At 39.6% G+C, this 12,312-nt stretch overlaps 1 protein-coding gene across 1 annotated transcript in view; it reads left to right on the top strand.

The window, feature by feature from the left end:
* Positions 1 to 367: 367 nt before the first annotated feature.
* Positions 368 to 12,312, top strand: part of LOC100918091 — a 37,925-nt gene continuing 25,980 nt past the window's right edge. The window contains exons 1-6 of the mRNA XM_031947454.1: positions 368 to 639; positions 1,285 to 1,638; positions 2,226 to 2,489; positions 2,775 to 2,882; positions 10,767 to 11,085; positions 11,374 to 11,378. Coding sequence (XP_031803314.1) covers positions 1,572 to 1,638; positions 2,226 to 2,489; positions 2,775 to 2,882; positions 10,767 to 11,085; positions 11,374 to 11,378 — 763 coding nt within the window. The 5' untranslated portion in view covers positions 368 to 639; positions 1,285 to 1,571. The remainder of the gene's footprint in view (positions 640 to 1,284; positions 1,639 to 2,225; positions 2,490 to 2,774; positions 2,883 to 10,766; positions 11,086 to 11,373; positions 11,379 to 12,312) is intronic.

Raw genomic sequence — 12,312 nt, 5'->3', positions numbered from 1 at the left:
ATCACATAATTTTGTTGCTATGAACAATGTTCTCTTGGTTCTACTCACTTTACTTAGCATCAGTTCATGTTAAGTCTCTCCAGGCCTTTCTGAGATCATCCTGCTGATTATTTCTTATAGAATAATAATATTCCATAACATTCATATACCACAATTTATTCAGCCATTCTCCAATTGACGGGCATCCACTCAATTTCCAGTTTCTGGCCACTACAAAGAGGGCTGCCACAAACATTCTTGCACAGGTGGGTCCTTTTTTGTGAAATCTTTGGGATACAGACCCAGCTGGATCAAAGGATATGCACAGTTTGATAGTCCTTTGGGCATAGTTCCAAATTAATTTTTGCCTGGAGTCTTTTCAAGAGAACCTTTTGAGACTTAATGAGACCTGCCTTGGTCAGAGGACATTCTCCATTTCTCTAGGATCTCATGAGCAACTTGGGTACAAGCTTGACCCTACAAGTTCTTATCACTAATTTCCTGTATCTTTCTCCTGCCCCACCCCCATCCCACTTCCTGCACGTTCAGCTTCCCTCCCCAACTCTGCATTGTAGAATGAAGAGTTTAGGTTGCTTTCTGTATCACAGTGAGATAAGTGGGAAGACTTTGGGCCAGGAACAGAAGTGATAGTGCTTCCACGTAAGTTTCCTTATTTCTAGCCATGTGTACAGGGGTGGGGGAACTGAGTAAGGGAATCTCACTCAACTGGACCTCAGAGGGCAAGTTTGGTAGGCTTGTACCTTTGGAATCCTGGATGTGCCTCTTGGTGGCAGGATTGGGGGTGGGGGGGAACCTGGGTTTGGATTGATAGCTCTAGTCATCTAGAACTGAGCTAGTTAAGTGGACCAGTTCCCATGCTCTGCCCTCTCTCCTAATTTCTAAGAATTGTCCAACTCTGTGAATACAAAGGTCCTGGAATTTTTTACCCCCCTGTTCCTTGGGCACTTCACTATCCAATCCTAAGGATCTCTGAGAATCTGGGAGACAAAGAGAACTTCTCTATTCCTTTCCCTCAAATTGAGGAACAATTTTGACCTCTGGGATTCCCTAAATTTTGCCTTTGATCATGTTTGCCCTTTCTTGAAGTTCTGAGAGCCATGTAAATGACTAAAAAGAAATGGTTCCTAAGATAAGTATTTAGAATTGGAGTATGGGTGGGGAGTAGGAAATATCTAGGTAAGAATGGGTTTAAGAGATTTAAGGAGTCAAGACCTTCACTCCTAGGAGGCAGAAAAGTTGGATTGTCCCTATTTACTCCACTCCCATTATTTTTTCCTTCTGTAGGGGATAAGATCTTGCTAGAAGAATTAGGAGGAGGCTCCTATCTACATAACCTGACCCTGAACCTCAAGTGTCAAACCTCTGGCTTCCAATTCAATACAAGTATATTAAGCTGGTACCTTTGGGACCCTGGACATGCCCCTCGGTGGCTATCCAGCCTTGACCTCACATCTGCAGAAACCAATGGAGGCCGCATCATTTCCTCCAGGGAGGACAACAGCAGACAGATTTTCCTTCAGATTAAGGGCCTGAGCCTTGGGGACTCCGGCCATTATCACTGTGCAAGGAGGATGGGTGATGGAAGTGACACAGACAAGCTGGTCTTTGGTCCTGGGACAGATGTGACTGTGGAGCCTGGTGAGTGCCTCCTCTGTCCCAGCCCCAACCCTGGGATTGACTCCAGGACCTATAGTCAATCAGTGCTGGTGATCAGATCAGAACCAGGGCCTCCTATTTTTCAGACCTCTCTTTTGACTACAAAGCTGTGTGACCAAACAGAGCTAGTATACCTTCTCTGAGCAGTAATTCTGGTTATGGACTGGTCACTGAAGGGATTTGAGTCCCAAAGTCCATGGAGTTGGGATATCCATGTGTGAAATCCTAAGATCCCTGACAGCCTCAGTGACAGTCAAGAGTAGGGAGTCTTGGGACTAAAAAGGAGCTGTGGTCTGGGGGGGGGGCAACATGGGCACGCAATCTGGGTTCATAAAAGTTGGGCTGAGGCAAGGGCTGGCATCTGTTTTTCACAATGACTTGGGCTCATGAGTTTTTGCCCCATATAAGGGGCCAGACCTGGGCTGAGAGGGGGCCAGGAAGTGAGTGAGGTTTGCTTTTCACATTTATTTGGTTGCATGTGTATCTGCCCACAACCGAGTCTGTTGCAGGCTGGCAGAATTACCTTGTAGAGACCACCTGAATGACAGGAAGCCATGGTTTGATTGCAGGACCTCGGGCCCCTCTGTCACCCAATGTGTTCCTGGTGAGGAGTCAGGATACTGTGGCCTGCTTGGTCAGTGACTTTTATCCCAAGGAACTCCATGTGTCCCTGGCCTCCCCTAAGGCCTCAGTCTCAGCCCAGGCCCTCACTGTGACTCCCACAGCCCATAGCACCTACAGTGTCATCCAGATTGGCAGGGTTGGTGAGAATGACTCAGTAACCTGCTCAGTGCAGCACCTTGGGAAAGAGACCCTTGTGTCCTTCCAGCCAGGTATGAGCAATCCCTGCCTGGGGATGGGGAGGGATACCAAGAAGGTGCATCTTGTGCTTTGAAAGTATTTTATGGATCATTGAGGGACAGAAGCAGGAAATAGGGAGAAATATTGTAGTGAGGAGGGGCTCCCTGGATAGGGGTTCTGGTCTGGGCCAAGGAGTTCTTGGATAGATTTGAGATCAGTGTTTCCTTACTGAGAGAAATCCATAAATTAGAGATGGGGTTCCTAGAATAAATAATGGGGGAGGGAGCCTGGCTAATGAAAAGTATCCTAATTTATAGAGAAGGAAATCTTATGTCCAGTGGATCCCAACACTGTGCCTGATGATCTTATCCTGCCTTCGGAGTCTGTGAAGCTAGAACCATCCTACCCTGATCAGGATTTCACAGGTGGGTTAAAAATAAAAGGCAAAAGGAAAGAAATAATGAAATAATCCTGAACAATTTTATCGAAGTGAGATCATTCAATCCAGCCTGATAGTCTCTATGTCTTTCATTATGATAATGTAATTGCATAGGATTCCTCTTGTCCATGGCCATGGTCCAAGGCACAGAACGTTGTACAAATGGCCTATGTTCAAAGAGTGTATAGAAGGGCCCAGTATGATTAATGGCTCAGGGCCCGAGGGAGAGACCTTCAGACTATGTGAAGATTCTAAATTCAGGGATAAACCAGTCTAGGGCTGAGAGTGATCTCATTCTGGCTTTACTTATCTCTCTATATAGTTAGCCTCAATGAAATGATCTCTTGATGTTTCCCTGGCTCCTGCCCTAGAACTCATTGGTTCCTTTCTCCTCCCCCACTCCTGGACTACAGGTTTTCATTATAGGTTATCCTCATCTTTTCCCTTCTCTACTCCTAGTCCTGGGATGCTAAACTTCAGTGAGAAAAATCAGCAAATATGACTTGCCTGTGCCCTTCCTGCTTCCTCTAGAACCACGTTTTCTCTCACATATCTTCAAGATCTCCTTCAAAATTGACTCCTTCCTTTTGTCTATAATTAAGCTTGAGCATTCCGTATCTTCTTTGCCTTTATTGTCCATCCAGCTTTCATCCCATCTCTTTCCTCCTCTTCACTGATAAAATGCTACCAGAAGTTATCTGTAGCTACTGCCTGATAACTCATTATTCACTGTGTCCTCAAGCCTGGGCATCAGGCATTCCAGCCTCAGTCCTGACTTCTCTCAATAACTTCCCCATTCACTCAAAGCAGTGGGCCTTTTCAGTCTTCAGCCTCCTTGACCTATTTGAAGCTCTTGTCAGTTTATTATGTATAACTGAACACTCTCTCTTCCACTGTCCTTCAGCATACCTCACTATTTTTTTGTTCCTCTTCCTTTTCCAGCATTTATCTTTATCCCTTTATTCCCACAGTTATCATGCTAGCACAGGTCCTCATTACCACCCTCCAAGACCACTGTGAAATGCTCATCGGTCTTCCCACCTTGACTCTCTTTTCTACTTCAAAACAATGACCTAAATAGTCTTTCTACTCCTAGTCTGTCATTTCTTCACTCAAAAATCTTTAGTGGCTATTTTTCCCTAGATAATGTTCAAACTCATTTATTTTTGGTCTTATTCAAGTTCCTTTATCATCTGATATTTTATCTCATTTTAATCTTCTCTATGTATAGGATGCTCTAATCAAGCTGGTCCAGTCATGATCTATCAAACAAACCACATGCTTGTCCACTTCTTTGCATTTTACAAACTGTTCTCCATGGGACCAATGATTCTTTAGTGTCTTCTTGTCTTGCTGAATTCTTACTCATCTTTTAAAGTCCTATTCAAATGCCACCTTGGTAGAACTCTTGCTTATGGTAATGACGTATTCCCTGTGAACCTACCTGTTACCTCTCTAATGTATTAATATTATAAAATAAATTATAGTTTTCTGCATTTGTGTCTTAAATTCCCTTCAAGATTATAGGTTCTCTAAAGGAAGGGATCATATTTTAGCTAAATATTTTATCTTTACTACTGGCTAATGTAGTTCTTGAATTAAAGTTTAAGAAATTTTAGCTGAATGAATGAACAACCCAAGGACCTATGATAGTTTAAGAACCAAGAAAGTACAATCACCCAAATTTTAGATTGTCTGACAGAGCAAAACTCAGGGTACATAGTATAGTGTTTCTAATATTCCAGTCAAAATGTGTATGATAAGCCAGTGGTAAGAGTAGGTGACATTCCAGAATTGAATGTGAGAGATAACATGCTTAGGGCTTGATTTCCCATACTACATATTTGGTAAAAACTCAGGATTCGGTGTATCTGATAGCTTAGAACTAAAGGTATATGAGAATATAATACTTCAGAGTGTCGAACATGCTAGACAACATGCTTCTGAGATTCCAATATGTGGTTTTCCATTTCCTACTGGGAACCAACAATGAAGGTTTGCTTTGCTTAATCTATAAAGACTGATTCTTCATTAATTAGGATATTACTAAGGAAGCAGGTAGGAATACTGTTTCTGTTGACATTTGGTCAGTAGGTAGCGTAAAAAAAAGTAGGCTTCATCTCCACAGGGTTCATACCTTAAATGATATTAGAGCCAGGGCTAAAAGTAAGATTTGTGGTCTGGGGATGGAACTGCTATTCCCAAAGCACTTGAACTCAGGATACAGGAGAGATTGGGGTGGGTAGTAGAAGTCACTCTGGTGGTGGTATTTTAGCATGGTGTCCCTTTTCCTGACCCTGATCCTGACCTTACCTTTGTTTCTTAAAGCAGAACTCAAGCAGAAGAATAAGCTATTCCTCAGTGTGTTGATTCTGAGACTGCTGTTTATGAAGATTGTGGCCATTAATGTCCTGTTCACAATCATAGCTTTCATTTTCTAAATTGCTTAACCTCTATTTTTCTTCTCCTACAGCTGGACTTCTCTTTTGAATCCATTAATCCTTTTCTACCATGTCTTCCTTTCTTCCCTCACCTCTTGTTGGTCTGTATATAAATCTCAGGAAGTAAATAAATTTATTTGAAAAATATTTTCATAACTGAATTTCAGTATAGTTTCCTTTGTAATTTTATATATCTTATTTTATGCATTTAAAAATATTGTTTGGACAAAGGGTCCATAGACTTCACCAAAGTATCAAATGAGGCCATGACACAAAAATGTTAAGAACCCTTGTGGCAAGTTGTAGATAATAGATCTGTAGTTTCTTGTGTAATTCTCTTTCTTTTTTTGTATTCTACCTTGTTATAGAAATGCTCATTTTATTCATAAGTTCAGAATAAAAATAAAAAAATCCCGCCAACTTGTCTTTGATTGTTCGTTCCAACAACATGTCTTTCATCCCCTGGGATTTCTTTTAGCTCTTTCTTTTCTTTGTTTTCTTTTCTGTCTTCTCTATTTCTTTTCTGTTCTGTTAGAATTACTTCAATTCCTATTGTCTTTTCTTACCCCCCACTTGCCATTCCTCTGGCCATCTCAAAGTCTCCATTTTACTCTTCCATTTTTTTATCCCTTTGTTTTCCCTCAGTTCGTGTTGCTGTATGTATGTGTGTGTGTTGAACCCCCAAAATATATTGGGGTTTTGGGACAATGTTGCAGGGTATCTCAAAAGTCTTCAACCTTTTTTATATCAGGGGCAAAGATTTTATTATCACACTGACCAGTTAAGTTCTCAAAAAGGAGTTAGTGAAAAAGTGGAGAATAATTTTTTTTCTCCTTTTTATTGCTTTCTTTTTTGGGGTTATACATTACATTAATTTTTAAAAATATACATTTCTTTATGAATAATATTGGGAGAGAGAAATCAGCACAAAAGGGAAAAACTATAAGAGAAAAAACATAAGAAAAAGAAAAAAATAAGAAAAGAAAAAACAAAAGAAAAAGAAAAAAGAAAAAAGAAAAAGAAAAAGAAAAAAGAAAAAGAAATAAGAAAAAAGCACATAGTATGTGCTGATTTATATTCTGTTTCCATAGTTCTCCCTGGATGCAGATGGTATTTTCTACCCAAAGTTTATTGGGATTGCCTTCAATCATTGAACCACTGAGAAGAACTAAGTCTTTTATAGTTGATTATCATATAATCTTGCTTTACATGTCCAATGTATTCCTGGTTCTACTTGTTTCACTCAGCATCAGTTTATGTAAATCTTTCCAGGCCCTTCTAAAATCAGCTTGTTCATTAATTTTTTTTCCTAGTCAAGGGACAAAGTTTATTGTAATTGTAACACCATTCCAAGTGGACTAAATAGCAAGAGAATTTAGCCCATCATTTTTAAATAAAACAATAATATTCCATTACTTTCATACACCATAACTTATCAAGCCATTCCCCATCTACTCATTTTCCAATTCTTTGTTACTACAAAAAGAACTGCTATAAACATTTTTGCACATGTGGGTCCTTTTTCCTCCTTTGTGATTTCCTTGGGATACAGATCCAGTCATGGCACTACTTGGTCACTTTTATAGCCCTTTGGTCATAGTTCCAAATTGCTCTCCAGGATGGTTGGATCATTTCAAACTCTACCAATGATGCATTAGTGTCCCAGTTTCCCTTCCAACATTTATCATTACCTTTTCCTGTAATTTTAGCCCATCTGAGAGATGTGAGGTGATAACAAATTGGTTCTTTTGTAGGAGAAAAATCATCTCAAGTATAGCTGATTTGATATTGTAACTATGAGGTCATGATAATTTTTGTTGATGCCAGGAATGTAAGGAATTCAACAAGGGCCTGATGCAATAAAGGCCCATTTAAGAATAACCAAAGGTCCCACTTAAGGACAACATAATTCTGTTCATGCCCTTCCCTGCTTGCTCCAGAGAGGAGCTGTGAGAATTCAGCTAGGGCCCATTGTAACAAAAACCCTCTTAATTTTACTTAAATTTAGCCAAGTTATGAAGCCAATCTCCAAGGTTATTTTTCCCTATAAAGGAACCTACTCCAACTATAATCCTCACCTGCTAAATTCTTCTTTTTTTAAATTTAGCCCTCCTTATAGCTTGGAGGATTTATTAGGAACTTGCCAAGTTTCAATGGCATTTTTCTCTTTAATGGCATCTTCCCCCTGATTAATTTCATAAGGGAACTTAGCTCTTATCTTTCCCCTTGTTAACTGCTAAACTCCCCATATGGAATTTTGCCTCCTGTTAGCAGCATAATCAGTTTTTTTGCCTCTTGATTAGGAGATGGTCTAAGTCTAAAAATTCTTTTGAAACATCTCACAACATCAGCTCAAAACTCCAATAAAATTTGGGGTCCAACACAGTCTTCCCTCAATCCATGATGATGAATCCCCTTTGTATAAGGAGAGTCTACAAGTGTAAGTGAGGAGAAAGAAGCATTCCTTTTCCCCCTTCCTCTTGTCCTCACCCACTTGTACCTTTGCTGAAGGTACATCTAGTACTAGATAGAGAAATAGCTGTATTTTCTGTGGGAAGAGTGGGGTTTAAATACAGGTTTCCAGGTTTGCTAAGGAGATTGAAGAAACCTAAAACTAAATCTAATATGCAGGATGGTTATTAACATTCAGAATCTAGCCTTTCCCATAGAAGTTATAGTTACTGTTAGTTACTATAACTTTAAGAGCCAAATAGAATATTTAGGGCTTACACATGGGACTGGCAATTTTTGCAAAACTGAGAAAAGAGAGTTAATGGAAATGATTTGGAGAAAACTGTACAGACGACAGAAAGAGTTGATTTGTTATATGAAAAACATTAAAACCAAAATTTTGTGAGGAGTTAGTCTGGAGCAATACTGGTAAGAGTGATAGCTTGAGAGAAATTGAAGAGGTCGTTTTCCTGTTTTATGGCTGTGTGAGAAAAAAAATTTTCTTATCAAGTACTCCACTGACTCATTGATGAATGCTGGAAAGATTTAATATTCTTGCAAGAATGGGTGTACCCCAAACCCATAGAATGGAAATATACCTATAGAGAACAGATCAAACCTTTTTATGGAGTTTAGTTAGTTAGCCCTATTTCTCCTTTCAGTATCCTGACTGGTCAGGATTCTGTTGAGGTTACAATTCTCCCTTATAAGGTAAGTAATATGTTCAATTTTAAGCAAAATGTGACCAGAACACATTTTTGGTTCTTTGAGTTCATGCTGGTCACATCTGGTCACATCTCCATTTTCCCAATCCTTCCTTGTCCAAGAGACAACCTCCCCCTCCTTAACTGCAATCTTATCACATTCCCTGGGATATTTATCCATCCTCAAGGACATTTGTGGAAGCAAAAATAAGACTTCAAAACCTTATTTCTTATAGCTGAAAAGATGCTAGAGAAGATAGAGAAAAGTAGATGAAGATGCATTTTCTGATAGAGCCATTTAAATCTTTATCTTGTTAAGAAGATCAAGAAAATTTTTGATAAGAGATGTTTGGTATCTTAAGTAAACTGAATGATGGATTTGTGTTTCCAGAAGTATGGAGAAATCATTTGTTAGTAAGATTAAAGGTGACTTTGATCTTTCTTAAAATTAATATTTTAAATAGCCATTTATATTTTTATGTTATTATGGATTACAGTGTTAATAAGTGTTGTAACCAGTAATTTTAATATTTATTTCACACTAGGAGATTAGAGCAGCTGCTTATGGGGGGGGGAAAGAGTTTTCTCTAGTTTATTAAATAAATAATAATGAGTAAAATGAGGTATATAACTTAATTAATTAATGAGAAATATGTCATAATTTAGTGATTAATGAAGAAATACTCAAACATGCTCCTGGATAATCTGAGAATTGAGAATATCTGAGAAATGATGAGAATGAATATGGTAAAAACTCAAGTAGCTCCTGACAAGTGAACTATAAATGAGATTTGATGACCAATAGCTACAAATAAAATAGGGTTCCTTATATTAATCAATCAATGAGCATTTATTTAGCATTTTGTATATGCCAGACATAGTGCAAAGCACAGAAGATCAATAACAAAAAAGAAACAATCCAAGTCTTTAAAGTGTTTATAATTAAATGAGGGAGACAATATGCACTTTTATGTATAAAACACACACACTAACAATTAAAAGAGAGGTATCCAAGTCTCTCCTACTAACCTTGTGTTGAAGAGGAGGAGAAATGCAACAATTACTAGGGAATCAACTTGTGTTTGGCTTTGGGCCATTCAAAATGTGTAAGAATAATTTGGAAGACATAGATGCCATTCTTGGGAAATATGTCTATAACATACAAAACTGGGAGGGATAATTAGTACCTTGGATGATAGGATATTCAAAAGATCTCAGTAGATTACAATGAGAGAAATATAAAATAAATTTTAATGCCAAAAATCCTAGTTAAGTAGATACAGCTTCTTTTTTTCTTTTTTCTTTTTTTTTTTAGTATAGCTTTTTATTTACAAGTTAAGACTTTTCTATTTGCTAATTAATACCAAATAAGTTTTTAGATTTTTTAAAATGAATACTGCCTTTGAGAATGGGCTAAGATTTGGTCTTATTGGGGCCCCTTTATTACTATTTTATTTCATGTCCCTTGAGTTCTTTCCCTTTTCTTCAGATGACTTTTGTTCATAGTTTTGTCTAGTTCTCTAAGCTGGAAATTAGGTTAGGTAGTATCTCTAGACTTATCTCCTCCACAGGACTAAGCTGTGCCTGGTCTAAATACTGGCTTCTTTCCTGAGCATCTCCAGGCATCTTCAGGAAGGGTGTTCCAGGACTTGCAATGGCAGCCATGAAAGGTGGTTCAAATAGCTCTGGAGTTGGGAATGAGCTCTGCAGTCAGAGTTATGCCGGGGCCTCCTGCGGCTCTTTTCTTTCTTCCTCTAATGCTAACCACCACATCCTACTCCTCTGTGGGGGATGGGCAGACACTACTGCTTTCAGTTTTCTTAAAGCCTTTGGTCAGAACTCATCCGTTTATACACAAGCAACCTTTGGTTACCGCTGCCTAGATCTCATCACACCTACTGAAACCTGCTCCAAATTCTGCTATAGTGACAGGATGCTTATCAGACCCCTCAGTGCTCTTGCCAGGACCTATCTTCTAGAATTACTCCTTTCCATTCTGCCAGGTATTTCTCTCCTTACCCTCTTCTTTCCCTCTTCCTAGACTTCTGTGTTGAACCAAGTTTCTAATTAGTTGCCAGATATTTCTTTTTCACTCTGTGCCCCATTCTTTCTTCCCTGATGGTCTAGATGCTTAGTTTATATTCTCCCTACTCTCAGCTATCTGGATTCCTCTCTTGACCATCTTGCTCCTAAGGATCCCTGTCTTGGTCTCCCAACTTTGCTTCCAAGTTGACTCAGCAAAGTAAAATATATTTTCCTGTATGTTTTTAACAGGATTCTGGGCCCAAGTGCAGTTGGTGGAGAAAGGTGGCAGACTGATCTATGAGGGCCAATCTATAACCCTGACCTGTACAGCTTCAGGGCTCCACTTTAAGAATTTTGCCATGTCTTGGCACCGGAGTTCTGGAACTGGAGGCTCAAAGGAATTTGTGGCTAGCATCAGTGCTGGAAGAGGCAACACTAAGGAGTACAAGGAGGGCATGAAGGGCAGAGTTCTCATTTTCAGGCAAAATGAGGCCAGCACCGTCTCATTGACCTTTCACCAGATACAGAAGGAAGACTCTGGCATCTACTACTGTGCCAGCCTCACCATGTTGGGACCAAGACAGAGACCCTGGCATAAACCTACTAGACCAGGACTGAAACTGAGAGCACAGGTGTTATATCTTTGCCCAACCAATTAACCCACAAAAGAGATCTTGTACCAGTCTTACAAGTGTATGTGCAGACAGACACAAAAGCCAGACAAATAGAGATAGAGACAGAGACAGAGACACAGACAGAGACAGAGACACAGACACACACATACAGACAGAGAGAGGTTGGAAGGGAGAGAAAGAGGAAGGAAGGGAGAGAGGAGGAGAAGGAAGGTTGGAGGAAGGGAGAGTTTTAGATTAGATGGAAGATAGGTTGTGTTTGTGTCTTTCAATGAGGAAAAGGGCTTTTCTTCCAATTTTAACTACCTTCCACACCCCTAGGGATGTTAACTATTGCCTTATACTCATTTCATGTTCTGCTCATCTACCACCTCCTTCCTAAAAATGAATGGAAGGTGGCCACATTTTCAGAGGCTAGGATTTGAGGGTCAAATACTAGTTTGACTTAGGGTAAATAATGTCTACAGTCATGTTGAATACTGACCCAAATCTTGTCTTGACTGAAAGATTTCTTCTCCATCCCATTATGCATCTAGCTCTCAATTGGCAGAGCAACAAGCCCAAGTTCTGTTCTTGGGGTTGTACAAAAAAAAGTAGAATTGGTCTCTGCCCCTGGAAGTCAAAGTCTGGAGACTTGCTGATTGGGCCTTGTCCTCAGGAAGCTTTACTTAAAATACCTTTGTGAGATATAGCGCACAAGTCTAAGTATTCCCATTTTAAGGCAATTTCCTTAAATCTCATTTAAAGACGAGATCTAGTGAGGATAAGTGAAATGTTTGGAGTTACAGATACAATAAGCAGCACAGTTCACATTAAAATGCTACTAGGTCTCCTGACTGATAGCTTCATGCTGGGCCAGTAACTTCCCCCCTCCCCTCATTTGTGGGCTTATAAGACCTCAGGGAAATTCTTAACCCACAGAGTTCCCAGATGTTTCATTCTGACATAGCCTGAAAGAGGAGATAGCTTCAGAAACCCTGTTATTAACATCATCAAGTCACTTTTCTGTTCTTTCTGTTCAGGACCATGAGCAGCTCCATTATATTCATAGCCCAGTAAGCTGTGCAAGATCACCCAGGGAGTACACAAGGCAACAAGTAGCCCACCCTCAAACCCACAAGGAAGGCCATCCAGGGAATCTGCTCCCTGCACCTCAGTGATTC

Source organism: Sarcophilus harrisii, chromosome 1, assembly GCF_902635505.1.
Source record: "Sarcophilus harrisii chromosome 1, mSarHar1.11, whole genome shotgun sequence".
Classification (NCBI taxonomy): Eukaryota; Metazoa; Chordata; class Mammalia; order Dasyuromorphia; family Dasyuridae; genus Sarcophilus; species Sarcophilus harrisii.
This window is presented reverse-complemented; position numbering and strand designations above follow the sequence as displayed.